Source organism: Mizuhopecten yessoensis, unplaced genomic scaffold (assembly GCF_002113885.1).
Source record: "Mizuhopecten yessoensis strain PY_sf001 unplaced genomic scaffold, ASM211388v2 scaffold10657, whole genome shotgun sequence".
Lineage (NCBI taxonomy): Eukaryota > Metazoa > Mollusca > Bivalvia > Pectinida > Pectinidae > Mizuhopecten > Mizuhopecten yessoensis.
This window is the reverse complement of record NW_018408656.1, coordinates 129,902-151,056: the sequence shown is the minus strand read 5'-3', so window position 1 is coordinate 151,056 and position 21,155 is coordinate 129,902. Positions and strand designations below refer to the sequence as shown.

The 21,155-nt window shown below is 37.3% G+C and overlaps 1 protein-coding gene across 1 annotated transcript in view; it reads right to left on the bottom strand.

Annotated features, from left to right (window-relative positions):
* Positions 1–551: 551 nt before the first annotated feature.
* The window catches only part of LOC110461761 (dedicator of cytokinesis protein 7-like), a 64,082-nt gene continuing 43,478 nt past the window's right edge, over positions 552–21,155 (bottom strand). The window contains 17 exon segments of the mRNA XM_021515397.1: positions 552–665; positions 2,527–2,670; positions 3,362–3,507; positions 4,628–4,718; positions 5,713–5,802; positions 7,789–7,923; positions 8,283–8,414; positions 8,683–8,826; positions 9,758–9,874; positions 10,582–10,758; positions 11,138–11,296; positions 11,598–11,750; positions 12,311–12,442; positions 13,417–13,516; positions 14,657–14,756; positions 15,137–15,281; positions 19,082–19,312. Coding sequence (XP_021371072.1) covers positions 552–665; positions 2,527–2,670; positions 3,362–3,507; positions 4,628–4,718; positions 5,713–5,802; positions 7,789–7,923; positions 8,283–8,414; positions 8,683–8,826; positions 9,758–9,874; positions 10,582–10,758; positions 11,138–11,296; positions 11,598–11,750; positions 12,311–12,442; positions 13,417–13,516; positions 14,657–14,756; positions 15,137–15,281; positions 19,082–19,312 — 2,310 coding nt within the window.

Below are 21,155 nucleotides of genomic sequence, written 5' to 3'. Positions count from 1 at the left end.
GCATCTAGTAATACTGGCTCCCGTAGTATGTCACAGGCACTCTGTACACAGACACGCATCTAGTAATACTGGCTCCCGTAGTATGTCACAGGCACTCTGTACACAGACACGCATCTAGTAATACTGGCTCCCGTAGTATGTCACAGGCACTCTGTACACAGACACGCATCTAGTAATACTGGCTCCCGTAGTATGTCACAGGCACTCTGTACACAGACACGCATCTAGTAATACTGGCTCCCGTAGTATGTCACAGGCACTCTGTACACAGACACGCATCTAGTAATACTGGCTCCCGTAGTATGTCACAGGCACTCTGTACACAGACACGCATCTAGTAATACTGGCTCCCGTAGTATGTCACAGGCACTCTGTACACAGACACGCATCTAGTAATACTGGCTCCCGTAGTATGTCACAGGCACTCNCTACATTTTGAGAAAACCCTTGAAGGAGAGACAGAGTTTATTGTAGTGTGCTGTGTACTGTTGGTTTACTTTTTGAAAAATTCTTTAAACGAGAGACACATTTGATTGTGGCGTGTTGTTGACTTACTTTTTGAGGAAATCCTTGAAGGAGAGACGGAGTTTGTTGTGGTGTTTGGTAGCTACGGCAGTGCCTTCCATCACAGGCTTGAGGAAGACCAGTGCCACCTCTGCTGGCCCCTGTAATGAAAACCAAACACTTATCAACCATTACAAGAGATCCCAGCAACAGGGACCTTGGTGTCCATCATCCCAAGATCTTAATTAGCTTTATGTAAAGTTGATTTTACTCTTCTTTTATCTGTTGATAGAAAAGAATGATAGTCTTTGTCAACTGTAAATTGATTTTGCGGTAAAGTTTGATTAAAACTTCAGACAGCTGGGTTTGACAGTGTCCTTTCATCATCTGACATATTTTCTATAAAAGTTATGTGTAAATCAAATTGCCCATGGCACTGGAGGATTGGCAACATTGGTATGTGTGTGTGTGTGTGCTTTTTTCTTCATAGATTTTATCCTGATTGGGCTGACTTCACAATCAATGGTGCCTGTATAGATTTGGTTCAATAAAACAAAACTTCGCCTATCTCTCACTCCTGTTACAAAAGTAACATTACTTTTTGTTTAAAATTTTACTTGACGACTGTAAACCTAATATAATCAAAAGTAATGGCATGGATCAACAATAGTACAATGCAATGTCTATTTCTCCTTTTACTACATACTTCATATTCTGTACATTTATATGACTATGATGTAGTTTTATTTGGCGAGGTTATAATATGGTAAACATTATCAACTTAATACTCTAACATTTATGGTAAGTTTTGTTATGCCGTAACATAGTTATCCCTAAATTATCATCTCTATAATAATCATGTTTCCAATACAGATCAATGTTGATGTGGGCAGGTGGAAACTCCTTCCCACTATTTGATGCAGTGTACACTATTTAAACTAGCTAGAGTGAACACCTAGGAACTTAAAATATTAATTTGAACTGTTAATTTATGGTGACCCCAATCTAACTAAAGATGATAACTTACATTTGATAAGGTACAAAGGTACATTTTAGAGTCGGGTAGATTCTAGGTGACAGTTGGGATCACGCAATGTAGACTGTGCGTGTAAGTCTGAATGGTTTATCTGGTTCTGTTTTCTCAATGTCAATGTGCCATCCAATATAACTTGACCCCCTAGTCCACTGATGTAACACCAATTAAAACATCAACTGTTGTCTAAAGCTTGCAACACGACAAAAGTAGGCCTAATGGCTGAACTGTGTCGGCCCTGATCATGTATGTGCAACTGGTGTCAGCCACAACACACAGGTGAGTGGACAAACTGTTTTTCTGGGACTAAGTTGCAGATTGTTTTCTATTTTTTAAGCTAGTAGCCAATTAAGAACATTAATAGCCACAAATGGCTACTTTGGCTACCGACAGAGCGAGCCCTGGTCCAAGAAATACAAAGCTACAGCTTGACCAAAAAGTGTGCAAATGGTTCCTGCAAAAACAAGAACATTGTATTTATGCCCAGCAAGCAGTCCCTTTAGGTAGTAGAGGCCTTTATTCTTTACCTCCAGTTACATATGACCCTGGCTGTTGTGAGGACACTAAACCACTAACAAACAAACTAAACATCAATAATGAACATGAATGGCTGTTTTAACGTTTGGTGGTTGTTATTGATGTTAAAAATCATCTTCTATTTCAGAACATATTTCGCGAGAGTTTACTAAAAATCGTTTTGAACATGTCAGATTTTTGGGGGATGAATAACACCATAAAAAGAAAATAAAGGCGCTTGTTTGTCTTTTGTGCAAGCACGGTCACTGTTGATTGGCAAAGGCCTGATGGACGGGCCTGCCAATTCAAAATTAGAACAAGTTATAACATGGAAATCATTTTACCACTAAATAGTTAAAAACAAATTCTGATATAAAGCTCTTGATTTGAAAACATTTTGCAATATCTTTGATCTGAACAGTCTTTATGTACAGTTGTGTTGGCAGATAGAGGATACTAGGGGATAAGCTTACTAGGTTGACAGTTGTGCCCAGACAACCCTGCAGAACCATCTGAAGGATTTTAGTGTCTACTGGTTCTGACCACAACGCTTTGGCGAGTTCTTTTGTCTTCTTCTGAATATCCTCTATGGCAACTTCTATAGGAGACAGGATGACCTGAAGGGAAGATACCTCGTATGTTAATTATAACATTATCAATGTATCAAATTGTAGATAGTCACTGTTACTAGTAGGTAGATGGTCAATGTTACTAGTAGGTAGATGGTAAAAGTGTCAATGTTACTAGTAGGTAAATAGTCAATGTTACGTGGATTTTGATAAGTTAGACAAGATCTACACAGATTCTACACTACATGTTATAATACAGAGACAGACTATATATACTCATATCAAGATTAATTAGAACTATAAGCAAACTGTTAATAAATATCTCCCACTTCACTATCACATAACTAAGTTATTCAAATACATGTGCACAACTAAATGTGATCGGAAAACCTCCCCAGTTTCAAGTAAATCAAGGTAAAAATTATTGACACAATCTATGAAAGAACTATTGCCCTAATAGTTCCTAGATGGTGAAATGGGCTGACCATATTTCATTCCAGTTACCGAACATCTTCCCAAACTTGTCATGTGTAATGCTATTATATTGTATTTATGGCTGTATAATATTAAACAACGTAGAAAATACCTATAAATACATAAAAAAAGCTTTGAAAAAAACCCTCTTGTACTCAAAGAAATGAACAACGTAAACCATTCCCTAAGGAAATTGACCACAAGCCGGTATGTCTGACCGCCTGTATGTCTGACCGCCTGTATGTCTGACCCCTGTATGTCTGACCTGTTCCCGGTTGATGACGGCCATACGTGTCTTGACGTATGGGAAGGTGTGACTGGTGGTCAGGATTGTCTTCCTCTTGTATTGTTCAAATATATCTCCGTGGGCTCGACCGTCAAGGGTGAAGGGCGTAGCGTACATAAATCTCTCTAAAAGATAAATACATAATCATTACGATTTCTTATCCAGTTTACAAATTGATCTGAAGTCTATATGAATAGGTTCATTTGATAAACAGGAAGTTGTTATGATTAATAGCTTTGTGGCTTATTTGCTAGGATAACATATATAAATGTGATCAACAGCTTAGTTGATCAACAGCTTGAGTTATTTGGTCTACAGTATATGAATTGTCAAACTGTCTTGCAAAGTACAGCATTTAGTTTTTATTGTCCAAATGGTGACCTATCAAAAGTTATTTCTTTTTCACAAATGTGATATTGCTTGTTAAGTACAGAATCCAACATTACCATATCAATATGTATGAGAACAGTAATGAGTATAAATCTAGTGTACATCTAGGGATATAAATCTTGTGTACATCTAGGGATATAAATCTAGTGTACATCCAAGGATATAAATCAAATAAGGATCAATCTCAATAGTATATTTTAGATTTTGACATAGAGGCAAATTAAGCATGTGTCCATCCACTATCTGAACTCATTCACCCCTGAAGACACATTTAAACTCCTCCAATTCAAAGGCTGGAATAGTTCATTATGAAATTTCAGGGGTGAATGAGTTAACTTAGGAATCCCAACACTGACATACCGAAGAATGAGGGGTGATATAATGAACATCTATAAAATTATGAACAATTTTCACTACAACAAAGTTACTGCTGGCATCTTTGATCAAGATTAAACATCTAGAACAAGAGGGCATACACAAAAAAATCAGAAAAATCATTGTAAATTAGAGATCAGAGAACAGTCATATACAGGCTACAACAATTAAAGACTTTAAAATTAGTTTAGAAAATCATTGGAAACATCTTGAACCGAAATTTAATCACCTAGCTAGCTATAAATCTAACAACGAGAGTGATTTGTAAATTAAAATTGTTATATTATATGATATGGACATAGAGGCAAGTAATTGCCTGCGTTCATCATCTATCTCATTAAATCCTATTAACTTATATGACTCATTTGAACTGGGGATTAGTTCTATAGTAATAAATACAGCAACCCCGTTTCTATCACCACAAATGATTAATATACTGGGCCTATACTTAAACAGAATCTAAATTCCTGTTTCTCTTACTGATGTTGTAGTTCTTGTCAAAATAGGTCAGCCTTTCCCGATACTCGTACAGGTCAAAGTAGGGCTCAACATAGGTGATCTGTATACTGGCCTGAAACATATACAAATCATACTCCATACACCGACACAAAATAATCATTCTACAAAGTCAGGCAGGTCTTCCTGTATTTGCAGTGAAGACACAATGTCACGTATTACATTTTGTATATCTTAGTATGAGCAAGTAAGGAAAAAAGCTGGAGTTATGTGCAATAAGAAAGAATGCAGAGAGAAGGGTTGAACTTCCGTTACCTTATAGTTATTTATAAGTTTATTATACATGTATATGTACTCAAATGTTGTGTAATCCAACCCTCCTGCAAACTAATATAGCTCTGTTTGCAAGCTTAATCACTATGTAAGGCTTGGGGTGTGTATGTTACATATTACACAAGTCCTTCATGTTTTCTATATTTATTCTTTGTCTTATAATTAGAGAGAGCCAGGGCCTCGGCCGGATGGTATCCCTTGGCAGGTAGCTATATAATTAAAGAGAGCCAGGGCCTCGGCCGGATGGTATCCCTTGGCATGTAGCTATATAATTATATCTGCAGGTACAGTGAGTGTACATGTGATCATAAGCTGCTCAGCTTGGGAGTGACTGGACAAGGATTTGTGGGGTGTGAGGAAAAGTGGTTGCACATGCGTCGTTCATATAGACCGAGCTGCATGCACAACCCCAGGTATACGTTCTTTCACTCAGGTGTGACATAAACATACTCACATACATGTGGCTAAGCCTATGTATTGGATAACCCTAGATATAAATATACACCCAGTCTACAACTACGCACTTTGTTAAATGTCTTTATCATTAAAATACCTCTACTATAATCATCTTTATCATCAATAAGCACATTTCTTATCATCAAACATTAGAAAAGTAATGATATTCCTGCAGTATTAACAAACATACAAGGACATGTAATCATAAATCTCCAATATCACTCCTTTTATATGTTATTCACTACATTAATGGTAATGAACAATATAATAATTATTATGATATTGTTCTGTTTGACATGTAATCTGGGGAAGTTACATACTATGCCTGGGTCTAGCTTATCTCTTTCAACTGTGTTGGAGTCTTTGATGATGGTGGTTTTGTCATGTCCAAATCTGTCGCCATAGAAACTCTGTAACGAAATCAGAAAAATTAAATATTCCTGAGTATCCAACTCTTCATTTTCTAATTCATTTGAAAATCTTCTACCATCAAGGTGATTGCTTAGATTTTAACCCATTCACCCCTGAAAACACATTTGAACTCTCCTAATTTAAAGGTTGGAATAATTCATTATGAAAATTCAGGAGTGGATGAGTTAAATCAGTTTGATAAGAGAAACAGATGTTCCATCCAATATTTCGAAAATGCAGCACCGGCTGTATGCTCCCCAGGGAGTTGAGAAAGATATTGGCTGGTTGCAAACGCCCTATAACCATGGCACGGATAACAATTTGTGAACATTGAGACGACCTACAAACTAGGTTTTGAAAAAGTGGTATATAAGAACCTCAAATTATTATTGTTATTATTTTTATTTCACCACAGACTTGCTGATCCTTTAAAAGGAGTCTTATAAATGCCTGACCTCATGACACACATAAGGCAAAATCTCATTAATATTTACCTATTTCACATCTACATATGACAGTGTTACTGACCATGTACAATTTGTGGTTTTTGAATATTTAGGTCTGTATTCTGCACTGTTGTATTTTGATTTATTTTGCTGGGGAAAAAAAGAAAGAAAAAAAAAAAAAAAGGAAAATGAAACAAGAGGCCCAATGGGCCTGAATCGCTCACCTGGTATTAATCTCACACCTGTAATCTTAAAAGTGGACTAAAATGCAGCTACAGGAAGAATATCAGTGTTTGATTCATAAGAGCCTATTAAAAGATTTAAACATATGACGCCTGTGACCTTGAATGTCGAACAAGGACATTAGGTTGAACAGAGTTCAGTCTTCCAACCCAGCATGTTTTTGGCAAAATATCATAACCCTGGACCTATTGGTTATACAGAACGAGTCATATCATCGGCCCCTGTGACCTTGAATATATGTAAAGGTCATTCATTTGAATAAACTTGGTTGCCCTTTATCCCAGCATGCTACTGGCCAAATATCATCACCCTGTGCATTTTGGTTATTGAGAAGAAGTTGTTTAAAGGTTTTAAACATATTTGACCCCTGTGACCTTGAAAATAAGCAAAGTTCATTCATTTTAACAAACTTGGTAGCCCTTTATCCTGGCTTGTTACTGGCCATATATCATTATCCTAGGCTTCTTAGTTATTCAAAAGAAGTTGTTTAAAGATTTGTTAAGACAATTGACCCCTTTGCCTTGAAAATGGACGAAGGTCATTGATTTGAACAAACTTGGTATACCTTCTTCCAAGCATGCTACTGGCCAAATATCATTATCCTAAGCCTCTTGGTTATTCAGAAGAAGTTGTTTAAAGGTTTTAAATATATTTGACCCATGTGACCTTGAATATAAGTCAAGGTCATTCATTCGAACAAACTTGGCAGCCCTTCATCACAGCATGCTACTGGCCAAATAGCATCATCCTAGGCCTTTTGGTTATTGAGAAAAAGTTGTGTAAAGATTTTTTAAGACAATTGATCCCTGTGACCTTGAAAATGGACGAAGGTCATTCATTTGAACAACCTTGGTAGCCCTTCATCCCAGCATGTTACTAGCCAAAAATCATCACTCTGGGCATTTTGGTTATTCAGAAGAAGTTGTTTAAAGTTTTTAACATGTTTGACCCCTGTGACCTTGAAAATAGGTGAAGGTCATTGATTTGAACAAACTTGGTAGCCCTTCATCCTAGTTTGCTTCTGGCCAAATATCATCACCCTAGGCCTTTTGGTTATTAAGAAGAAGTTGTTTAAAGTAAAATATTGACGCCGGACGCCGGACGGACGGAAGGAAGACGGACGCTGCACCATGGCATAAGCTCACTTGGCCCTTCGGGCCAGGTGAGCTAAAAAACAAGAACTAATCTCACCTTCAACATTGTATGACATCTGCACGAAATAGAACTGAGGCTAATAATACACCTGCCTAACAGTGATACCTCAGTAACAGAACTGTAACATCCAGAGACCCATACCTCTAGCCTGTGTGATATCTCAGGAAGTTTGGTAATGGCTGGCTCCTTGTACACAAACTCCTCTCCGTCCAGGTCGCCAAACTTGTGGCCATAGAATCCAATTCGGAAGTAGGTACCAAACACTCTCTTTCCCTCCTGTAAGTATATCATTTCACTACAACAATGCTGTGGACATATCGTCACATGATGAAGCAATCACAGATGGATTCAGGACTGTGTGGGTGAGGTAGTGTCAGACTTGGTGCTCAATACCACCTCTATATCTGACCTTAACTAATTAATCTTAGTTACTGAAGTGCACCTGCCATTATATCAGAATCGTAATTCTTCTTTGCAACAATTTAATGAAGAAGAATCTAAATTTGATTCTACTACTCGGATCTTGAATCAAAACTTATGAACTGATAACATACCTGTTGTAAGTTTCAGATATAACATACCTGTTATATGTTTCAGATATAACATACCTGTTATAAGTTTCAGTTGTAACATACCTGTCGTATGATGGTGTTGAAGGCATCGTGAAGCTTACTGTGGATGACTCCAAGCTTTTTGAAGTCTCTGTGAGCCTCATGTATGGGGATGAGGATCTTGTAGACATGATTGATGGCTTCATACATAGTAGCCTGTACAAAATACAGCATGTCATACAAATATACGTTACTCTAGGTACTTCCTTTACCGAAAATATCTTAATAGTAGCCTGTACAAAACAGAGCATGTCATACATATATAGGTTAATCCAGGTACTACCTTTACGAGAAACAGTCACAGCTAATTAAGAGAAACAGATATTGTTATTTTAATATAATGATAACTTTTTACCATATCTAATCAATTGGTAAGGAATTTTCCTAATCACTGTACGGGACATTGAGTGGTGAGCTACTGTACCATGGTAAAAGAGCTGGCAGCCTGTTCTAGTAGTCCTACTAGACCACTCTCTGTAAAGTACTTCCCCGTACAGATACCCTCTTCATCAGGCGAAACCACGTCATCAGACACGGCACTCTCCTCCAAAACATTTGGTGTAATTTTCTGTACAAAAACAAAAGCACAACTAGTAAAAATAGCTCTTACATTAATTTTTTTTGGTGGTGGGGTTTCAGTTAGAAATTGGGAGAAATCATTTAATAGGATTTTATAGGATACATGATGTGTGCAGGCAATTATCTGTCTTTATGTCCATATCATAATTATTTTTTTTTAATTTCATACATGGAAAAGAACAAAACCTGTAAATACTGTTGAAACATTCCACTGCTGAAACTTCTAATCACAAAGACATCACTCTGTGCAAAATTCAGAATATTTTAAAAAGTTTCCCCGACAGATTAATCAAATAAGGGAGATAAAAAGCAGAAAACATGAAAGCATGTGAATATTATGTACTCAGCATGACTCATCAATTTCAATCTAACTACAAAGTTTCAGGGTTATGGAAAGTATCAAGTAAACTCTAAACTAATTAAATCAAGTAAATCAGACCTAAAATTAATGTCATTGTTTTTTTTGTCACTCTTTTGTCATGATTTAAAAAATAAAATGCCCCTCCTTTTTACTCCAATTCTCTGTAAATCAAGCTTGTCCTCTAAATATATACATATATTGCTGGTATAAAAAGACTGGTTAATACTGTGTAACAGTATTGTAAAAGAAATGGGGTGGGGGATGTTAGCTTACTATATCTATACGGCATCAAAAGCTGTATTGCTGATATATGCCTCCAATCTGAAGGATTCATTTTGATCACAATTTTTATGAAACTGCTATTATTAAGATGTTTAACTCATTCACCCTGAAATTTCATAATGAACAATTCCAACCTTTGAATTGGAAGAGTTCTAATGTGTCTCCAAGGATGAATGAGTAAAGGGCTACCTCCAATCTGAATGATTAATTTTGATTACATTTATTTATGAAACTGCTAATAAGATATTTTACGGCTAAGTTTTAATTCCTTGGTTACCTGGAAATCCACACATCCAACAGGTAGGTAGGGTTTGTCCTCCAACATGTCCAGGTATTCTGCGATCAGGCCGGCAGCGTGGATCAGACAGTGGGCCGCTTCAGCATGGTTCCCTCGCTGTGAAATCATGTCACTATTAGCTAGGTGACCTCTCTAACGAAACATCTTTATAAATACTTTATAATGTCCTTAAGTCTCAGGTCTGCCATTGTGTTACCTCTCTATTATCCAGCAGATTTTTAGTTCTCTATAACATACCTCTAGTTCAAGTCTTCCATTGTGTTGCCTTGTGGCAGCAACATTCTCCTTAACACTTTTGTTCAAATCATTTCAATTTTAGAAGTACTTGGTTAGTTAATACAGGTGAACAATATAACAAGTCTTAAAAAGTTGTTTCAATTTCAACAAGACATCACAATCACAGGTGATACAAATCCCCTCGAATTCACACATTGTGTGACACATGTACGAGGAAATGAAACGAAAATTCAATGATGTATCAGTATCTGGTCTAGCGATTGCATTCTTCAATGGATAATAGATTTTCATTTTATTCTGCTGAAGAATGAAGGCGATAGAGCGATGACAAAGTTTTTCTAAAAATAGTAACAGTGACCTTAACCTTCAACGTAGAAACTCGAAACGTGAACTTGTTCACAGCATTGCCATTAACACTTGTGTGAAGTTACATGAAATTCCTTTGAGGAATGAAGTCGCTAGAGCGATGACAAAGAGTGTAACATGGGCTGAATCCTAATCTCCTCAAACTTTCGTTGTGAGGGGATAATAAAGCTCTAATCCATCACACTTGACATACAACTCACCTCACTGTGTTTGCTGGCCATGTTTTGTAGCCAGGTGAGGCGGAGGTCGGGAGAGTTCTGGTAACCCTTGGCGATACGATACATCAGATCTAGCAGCATCTCTGGGTCCTCCTGGAACTCCTTCATCTTCACCGTGTCAGACAGGATCATGTGGAGATTGAACACTAGGTCCTTCACCTGTACAAAGCAGATCCGAAATAAAGTCGGATTGTAACGCACACATCAGATATTTATCATGCATTATTCAGTAAGTAGTAAAACTGTCCATGTGGTCTGTCAACCAAATTATCTTAAAAACTCTAATACTTAACAATCCATTTTGGTTCAAAGCAAAATTATTGATAATAAACTGTTTCCTTGTAGCTTTCACCATATTAATGGAATACCTTAATCAAAATTTAACGTTATCATTAACCCTTTCACCACTGTAGACCATAATGGACTCATCCAGATCAATGCATGGTAGAGTCTACTTAAGTTACATAGGGGTGAAAGCGTTAAGTAACAACACGTGACAGGAGAACAAAATATGACACTACATGTCAAGGATTCTCACCTGCTCCGGGAAGGTGTTTTCCTGCAGATCAACATCAGCTTCAGCGTAAGTGAGGATGGTCTTCAGGGATTTGCGGAGGTATTCCTCATTGAAGTTCTGGTTTTGTCCGACCAGTGAACTCAGGGACATGGTTACTTGCATTTTCACTCGTGCAAAATTCTGAAATTATTTGATTTTTTTTTATTAGCGTCCCCTACAATATCTAGAATCTTGTAAACAGGAGTTGTTTTCTTGTCCTGCCATACACCTAGGTATTAAATGACCATTGCTGACTCACTAATACATTATCATTTTTTTCCCCTTTTTTAATTTTTTAATTTTAATTCATTTCAGCTTTTCTGATTTTGATTTACACAATGACATGTACAAGTGCTGTAACCGTCTATGTTCTGAAGCATTCCTAGTAAAGGTGTGTTATAGTTACAATATCTAATGAATTTAATCGATATAGATTTCTTACGTTCCCAAGTTCGAAGTTCTGCCTCATAAGCATGTAGAGTGATGCGCTGGCCTGAGAGCGAGTGTTTGCTATACAGGAGCTACAGTGACGTAGGAGTCTCAGACAAAGGTCAGCACACTGCTCAGTCTCCTCCTCAAACAGCGGGTCCAGGAACTATAACAATGACGGGTCATACAGGGGCTTATGTACACTATAGCAGTCAGACAGCAGGTCCAGGAACTATAACAATGATGGGTCATACAGGGGCTTATGTACACTATAGCAGTCAGACAGCAGGTCCAGGAACTATAACAATGATGGGTCATACAGGGGCTTATGTACACTATAGCAGTCAGACAGCAGGTCCAGGAACTATAACAATGATGGGTCATACAGGGGCTTATGTACTCTACAGCACTCATCTTCACTTCAAAGTAAGCTAAAATCCTTGCAGTTACCATGTGATAAGCCTAGGGGGACTGTGCAAAAAATGGGTCAAAAGTAGGGGGTGGGCTTATTACCAGGTGAAATTTTGCGTTTACTGATGATACACGCAGAAAAATTGAAATATGTCACGTAGAAAATTCACTTCAAGATCTTTCCAATGATTTCAGGAATGCTTTTCCTATATGGAAAGTTTAGTTAAGGAAAAAGCATTAGTATAGATATCTCCGGAAATTGAGGTCAGATAATTTTAATAGAACTTGCAGCACAGCCACAGTTTGATAACCTACCTTTGTGACAAGGGACCGCTGGGTAGCAAACATGTTCTCCAGGACCACAGAGCTCTGGTTGAGACTGAAGGCATGGAGGAGCACCTTCAATGCACAGCTGAGCAAGGGGATATGCTCCAAATTCTGTGCGATCTGAAACACAACGTCCAAGTCATATTTATTCATCAGAAAAATATAACTGTACAAGATAACAAAAGATCCCTTATGCTACAGGGGCATAGAATGTACCCAAAATTTGAATCAATTGATGCAGTGGTTTTGGAAAAGAAGAAAATGTCTCGGTCAATTAGAGGCTAGGGCATCAATCATACAGAACATTTTACTCATAAGGAACATATGATGAGTGTTGAGAAGCGATCTTTTTTTTAATTTAGCATTTTTGAACAATACGGCATCAACTTAATCAATGAGTACATGATTGAGCAAAGTAATTTAACATACAGAAATACACACACTAAATTCTATACCAGCAGTAAACTATTACCCCAGGGTCTTCGCGAGCATCAGCAGGCATGTAGGGTTTTTGTTGGTGATCAGAAGAGCTAGATTGACCTACTAATGATCAGTTTTCTTTTTACAGAAAATCAGACTTGTATTTCAGAATTCTGATGGGCCAGTCTTCAGAATATTGATATTGATAATAAAATAAAGAAAGGGCCTATTCAATTCAGTTATTTTGTTCAGTTTCCGGCGACGGCTGGTTTATATAATGACATTTGGTAACAGGCTAGTGGGGTTCCACTATTACTATTGGTGTAATACTTCCATACAATATTTCTTATAATCTTTTGGGAAATCAAGCAAAAATAAAAGATTTGGAACCATACCCACCTCCAATAGCAAGTATCATGGTGTCAAGCATTATTATACTATAATAATCATGGTAATATATGTAAACTTTATTTATCTAACCGGATGTTAGCACCCGGAGGAAACCGGAATACCCGGAGAAAACCCACGTGGTCGGGCAGGTGACCCAAATCTTTTCACGTCCAATCGGGGAATCGAACTCCGGCCGCCTTGGTGAAAGGCAAGTGCATAGCAGCTATCTACTGCACCACCCGACCACCCGTAATCATAGTGTATACTGAAGTTTACAGACTTACCTGTACAATGAGTTCAAGAGTATCCAGTTCTATCATACTGATTTCTGCTGCTAGATTTCCCTCTATGTGAGCATCAGCCTCAATGTCCCGTGGTTTAGAGCTAGAAACCCGAGGTAAAACAGGTTTTCATCATACAACATATCAACAAGAGATCCTAGAAGGATCTTGGTGCCCACCATGAAAGGATCTTTATCAGATCTACGAAAGATTATTTTTTACCTTCTGTGCTCTTCAATTTCCTCGCATATACTATTACCGAGTCCCATGTTGGAAATCCTACACAAGCATCTTGTACATTATCTTAAACCTCAAAATGTTGTATGTCATTTGCCACTATGGTTGATATTATTGTATAAAAAAATTGCATGAAGTGTAACTCTTACATAACTAGAAGTGCTGTCAAAGAGGGATGAACTCTAATTCGGGCCAGGGGTATTTTAAAGGAGGGATGCAAGGGAAACCTACAATTGTCATTTTGCCTGTGCAGTCAGTCTCAAAAGTAAACATGCACAACAAGAGACCAAGGGAAACCCTCCAGTGCTCTGTGAAATAGCAATAACAAATCTTAAATGTCAAAATATAAGTTGGCTACACATCAGTCTCAATAGTAAACATTCCCTATCAAAGACCAACAGGAACCTATATATATCATATTTGAAAAAAGATCCCTCCAGCACTTGGTGAGGAATAGTGATATCAAACCTTAACTGTCAAAATCCAAGATGGTCATCTGTTGGCCATTTTGTTTGTCCAGTCAGTCTAAAAAGTAAACATGCACAACTAGGGACCATGGGGAACTTACAGATCAAATTTGAAAAAGGTGTTTCCAGTTCTTGCTGAGAAATAGCGATAACAAACCTATAATGTCAAAATCCGAAATGACCACCTGTTGGCCATTTGGTTTATCCAATCAGTCTCAAAAGTACACATGCACAACTAGAGACTAAGGGAACATACATATCCAAGTTTAGAATGATCCCTCCAGTACTTTCTGAGAAATAGCGATAACAAGAATTGTTTAAGGACGGACATCAGATGGGCAGACAACATACAAAGGGTAATCAGAATCTAAACATTTTACTTTAAAAAATAAACCATATTTCTCAGTAATCAATGATTAAATTAATGGTGATCTATTGCCAATACAGAAATTTTGGTTTCAGAAAAAGTTTAAGAAGAAAGAATAATATCTTTAATCAGAAAATAGTTTCTGGATTGTTGACCCCCTGGGTGGCTTTACCTGTCAAATGTCTCATACGAAGGTTTCCATTGGAGCTGGTCCTTTCTCCAGCGCAGCCGGTTATCTCCCCCTGCTGGTCCAGATGGGGGTGTTCTATCACCTGCAGACACACCCACACAATTCAATTAAATTTGTGCAAATTGAAATTAAAGACACTGTTGTATTGCTTAAAGAAAAAGCTTTCCCTGTCTTTATAGTAACATTTTTCATTCAAGTAAGAAACCATGATTGGACAACTACCTTTAACCCTTGCAATACACTTAGTTCAAGAGAGCTAGAACGCGTAAGATTGTAATTCTTAAGATCACATCAACCTTCAACCAAACAAAATTATCTGCATATATATTGACATCAAAATTAGTTTAGATATTCCAAGAGCAATCTTTTTCCCACATGAAAAGAGTTTAGCGTTCCGATTTCTTTTATATTGCTGTTTCTTCACCATAGTTAATATTTGTACATCAAGGACCTGAGATTTACCTTGAGAATAAGGAATCTGCTTCCTCCTCAGCATCATCTCTGTGCGAGCATTGAGGTTACCAAGAATGGCCTCCTCCAGGCGTGACTTCATGTCAACACTCTTCTTCAGTGTCTGTTGTGAGCATTGTGAGAGACTCTTCTTACCCTGGAAAACAGCGGCAAAAAACGTTAGTACTTCCATTACATCTCCTCATCAAATTTCACTCAAGGAACAAAGATAATGAAAATTCAATCAGTTTTCTTCTTATGTGTTAAAATCAAGGTCACACATGACACATACCTTTTAATATGAAATCATGAATCAAAATGAATTACTGAGCAAACTGTTTCAAACTACAATTATCAGAGATACTATTAATTTTGAATTAATGTTTACCCTTTGACAGTTACAGAAAAGATACCAGAAGACTTTAACAAATTACACTGAGTATATAACTTCCTCATATAGGCTCATATAAGCAATGAAGTGGGGTGGGAAGGAGAAATCTATTGGAGAAAGAGAAGGCTTAAAAGTTGGAAGGAGAATTATATAATCAAAAGGTATTCTTTAAATAGTCTTAACTATCATGAAACAGAAAATGATTGAAAGGCCCCTTTAAAGTTCCTTTTATACAAAGATTACAATCCTATTCATGAAAATCATGTTAGAATGTAGCTCTAAAGGTAGCAAAGGCCAAAATAAAAAAAAAGACAACCAATATAGAGAAGAAAGTACAAAGTGTGTCACTGTTACCAATAATAGTCATTGTGCTGAACATGAACAGCACTTTTACATAAATGACAACCCAACAATACGATCATATAAAGTGTCCATTCATCCTGCTCTACGACTAAGTGTAAGGGTACAGGTGGTACATAGATACAAGGCCTCGTGTCTCGTGGTGGCCACAGCCGGTCTAGGTCACAATACTTAGGCATATACTACAAAAGTGCACAGTTTTGTGGTGTGTCATTTTTTCGTTCAATTTCATGTCAATCAAATCAACTTTCTTGCGTACTTAAATGACCTTCAACAATTTAATTAGTGAAAAAATCATTTATATTTCAGACAAAGGTCTAAATCAAAGCTGTATCACAACATAATCGGTAAATTTTGACCTGTTCACAAAAAATTCCACAAACGAACACTGCTCACTTTTATAGCATCGTACATATATATATATGGTGGGTTTCTGTCTAGCTAGGGCTAAACATGCCAAGCATACATCTACCACCTGGTCAAGGTACAGCGATGTAAGGGTGACGGATACAACATAATAACACCTTCAATGAAATGTAGTACATTATGGTAAATATCAAAAATACGTACATTTGGACACAAAAACATGTACTTAATTACCAGACAAGTAAACATTGAAATCTTACTGACATCTGAATTTCGCAGGCTCTTTTCATCAGTTTAACATAAATTTTCAAGGAGTTTAATCTAAAAAACTCAAAACAGAAATAAAATTAAAATAAAATTAGGAAACAAAATTTTGCTGTATACGAGAAAACAAGATAATGTTTTCAAATTTATGTATCAACCTAGATGGTAGCTGTTCTGTTTCTGCGCACTTTACAAAGATAAGTGTTGGAGCCAGATATAATTGGAAAAAAACAGTTTTACAGAACATCAACTTCAATGGGATATATAGAAAAGGTCTTCCCAATCCAGTCTTATATACATTATAACTGCAAAAAAAATTAACGAAATAAACAAGAAGCCCAGTGGGCCTGCAGCGCTCACCTGGACCATTATTATGTTAGTAACCCACTGTGTGCTATACTTGCCAACTTTTTGAAATTTCCATGGGGGAGATTCTGCATACTCAAAATTAAAACATAAATATAATTTGTGTATACAATCCCTAGAGACAACATAACCCTGGAAAATGACATATTTTGAGTCGTTCTATCAGTTGAAGTCAAAAGATCTTAGAATGTAGGAATAGTTTAGCAAATTCACTGGTTGAAAATACTAAATTTAAGGGAAAAAAATTGGGCGTCTCCCTCCTAAATAGGGAGAGTTGGCAAGTATGTGTATGCAGACTTTTGATGAGCAGATCCACAGCATAATTTCTGTGACTTGTAACAAGCTGTAATATTGTGGTCAGACTTGTACCTTTTATGCCAATTTTACAGCCGTAATATTCTCAGCTGCAAAGTATAACAATACTATGAACACTGTAAACACTAAGTGTTGAGGAGGCTGTTGTCCATTGTCAACATAACGTAGCTTGGTTCCTCCATGAACATTGTAAACACTAAGTGTCGAGGAGGCTGTTGTCTATTGTCAACACAACGTAGCTTGGTTCCTCTATGAACATTGCAAACACTAAGTGTTGAGGAGGCTGTTGTCCATTGTCAACATAACGTGGCTTGGTTCCTCTATGAACACTGTAAACACTAAGTATCGAGCAGGCTGTTGTCTATTGTCAACATAACGTAACACTGTAAACACTAAGGGTTGAGGAGGCTGTTGTCCATTGTCAACATAACGTAGCTTAGTTCCTCTATGAACACTGTAAACACTAAGTGTTGAGGAGGCTATTGTCCATTGTCAACACAACGTAGCTTGGTTCCTCTATGAACATTGCAAACACTAAGTGTTGAGGAGGCTGTTGTCCATTGTCAACATAACGTAGCTTGGTTCCTCTATGACCACTGTAAACACTAAGTGTTGAGGAGGCTATTGTCCATTGTCAACATAACGTAGCTTGGTTCCTCTATGAACATTGCAAACACTAAGTGTTGAGGAGGCTGTTGTCTATTGTCAACATAACGTAGCTTAGTTCCTCTATGAACATTGTAAACACTAAGTGTCGAGGAGGCTGTTGTCCATTGTCAACATAACGTAGCTTGGTTCCTCTATGAACACTGTAAACACTAAGTATCGAGGAGGCTGTTGTCTATTGTCAACATAACGTAACACTGTAAACACTAAGTGTTGAGGAGGCTGTTGTCCATTGTCAACACAACGTAGCTTGGTTCCTCTAAGAACACTGTAAACACTAAGGGTTGAGGAGGCTGTTGTCCATTGGCAACATAACGTAGCTTGGTTCCCCTATGAACACTGTAAACACGAAGTGTTGAGGAGGCTGCTGTCCATTGTCAACATAACGCAGCTTGGTTCCTCTATGAAAACTGTAAACACTAAGTGTTGAGGAGGCTGTTGTCTATTGTCAACACAACGTAGCTTGGTTCCTTGGACAGTGTCAGCATTAGTCACATAACCATTTGCATATCCCTCAGATCTCTAGATCTGAAGTAAACACATACTTTAAAATCAACCTGCTTCCCAATATTACTTAATGTCTGTTTCAAACATTGTGCACGCAAACAATCTGACACACCAATACAGTTTACCTTTATTTTTATATGTCAAAGGACCATTCACTAGCACCATGGCTCTATCAAGAAGGTCAAGGTTAACTTTTTTGAGGACACTTTATAGTTCTCTATCCTGGGAAGCTACTTAATTGGCAAATTCTATGACCCTAGGTATTTCATTCCTATGGCGAGTGGTTTTTTGAAGAAAAAGTTTGATTGACGACGGATGCCACACCATAACAACAGCTTACTGGTACTTGGCACCAGGTGTTCTAAACTGAGGAAAACTTTGCTATCCAAACAGTAAAGATTACCTACAGGCTACACAACAAACTGATGCCCACAGTCAGGAGGACATTAATGTTTAAAGCTGCATGAAGCTCATCAAAGCAAGCTTACAAAGAGTGGACTTATGTATAGCATAGAAGCATACATCTCATATCGAGGAGACGATGAGCCTCAAGACAGTGCGTAGAATATCTACATAAAATTAAACAAAGTAGCAGCAGGAAGAAAGAAAAGAAGAAAAAAACTAAATATGACTACAGTTACAAAATAAATAACGAAAATAAAATAAAAAAGAATGAGAGAGAGAGCCAATATCCTGCATTCTATGAAACCCAAGGTCTATACCTGATTGTAGGGGTCGTCTTTGCTAAAACTTCTGTTTAGAAGGGATCCGGGCCCCTTCAGAAGGTCCTGTGATTTTCGCTGAATGCCCTCCCAGATCTGCTCATAGGATTTGGGTAGACTTGCACTTTTGGGTCGAGAGCCCATATTAGTCGGGCTTTCCTGCCAATCAGCCAGTGTTTCCGTGGATACAGAGAGGTGGGGCCTAATCGTGTTGACCACTGTCCATTTCCCCTGAATGGTCAATTAGATCACCCCCCTTCTTAGTAAATTGGTCTACTTTTAAGAACTCTATATAATAATCTGCGGCCTGACAATACCTACAGCCAAGACTGATTTGATCATTACTACAACACTGTAGTAGGAAGTGGTAAGAAACTTTAAATAATTCAATTCAGCTATTCTCAGAACAACAGACAATGACAGTATCATATGACACTATTGTTTCAATCCCAAATACCCCCCCAGAACCTACCCACTAAGACAGCATCATCTAACACTACAGTAATGCCCTCATCCCTATCCCCCAAAAACATTAACATTTTACACCAATGTATCGTTCCCAAATGACAGTATCCTAATACAGATCTGTATAATTCCCTGCACCAATACAGTTTCCTATAACACTACAGTAATATCCCCACACCACCCCCACTGCCCCAACGACAGTATTATATTACCATACAGTAACCCCAACCCTCAAACGACAGAATTATATTACATTACAGTAACCCCAACCCTCCAACGACAGAATTATATTACAATACAGTAACCCCAACCCTCCAATGACAGTATTAAATTACAATACAGTAACCCCAACCCTCAAACGACAGTATTATACTACAATACAGTAACTCCAACCCTCAAATGACAGTATTATATTACAATACAGTAACCCCAACCCTCAAACGACAGTATTATATTACAATACAGTAACCCCAACCCTCCAACGACAGTATCATATAGATTGACATTAAAATACAATAACACCCCAACCCCTACTTCCCAATGACAGTATCATACTACACTACCGTAAAACATAATTATGCTGTGGTATTGTCAGCCCGCTGGATCCCCCAATTAAAGGATCAATTTGTACATGCCACTCACTCTTGAAATGTCAAGGTCATTAGTTTTAGTTGTCATGGGAACATGCTGCATTCTGGTACTACACTTGAGTGGTAACTGCCTTGTATTTATCTCCATACAACCATGCATGAAATTCTTGTATAAAATAAACGTCTATGTTGTAAATATGGATCTTTAAATATTTATTTTTTTTAATTTTGAAAATATCTCATGTTATGCTAATTATTATAGCTTAAAAGATTTTGTGTATATATAAGTATGGTTGGTTACAAAACTATAATATATCGTGCAATTCTTGTTTGAGAGTAATGACTACTATATATTTTATGATAAGATGTAAAAAGAAATGTCTAAAATGATATATATTAGGTACATGTTACAGAGATAAATCTAAAAGCTGAATTTCTGGGGGGTTTTTTAATTTGGAAAATAAATATTTGAATTTGTACGTTTCAAACACCAATTTTGAAATTAATAAATATTCACAAATGACTAGATGATAATCATTAATTGAGTCTTAAATAACTGACCTATATAATCTTTCCCCACCTAGGGGTAAGACAGAAAAATCTCAACCCAAGGGGTAAGATTATAAATGTCTAGCCTGAGGCTTGCCGAGGGCCAGCCATTTAAGAATTTTATCCCCAGAGTTGAGATTTTTCCGTCTTACTCCTAAAGTGGGGGGATGATTTGTTTCTCCCACATCAAATACAAGTACAGTTATTTCATAAACTGGGAACGTTTATTTCACAATTTCCAGCACATCAGAGTTATCTTCCATGATTTGCTAATGTTAACGTCTCGACATTGCATCGTTGACATGATGTCATGTTACGACAGGGGAATCCCCCCGTCTTTACCCTAGGGTAAGGTAAGACAAAGATATCTTTTCCCGGTGTAGATATCTCTGTCTAATAGGGGAGAAAACTGTTACTCCAGGCATGGTGCATCAACATGCACAATGAAGGTGTTGTTACAGAATTGTCAG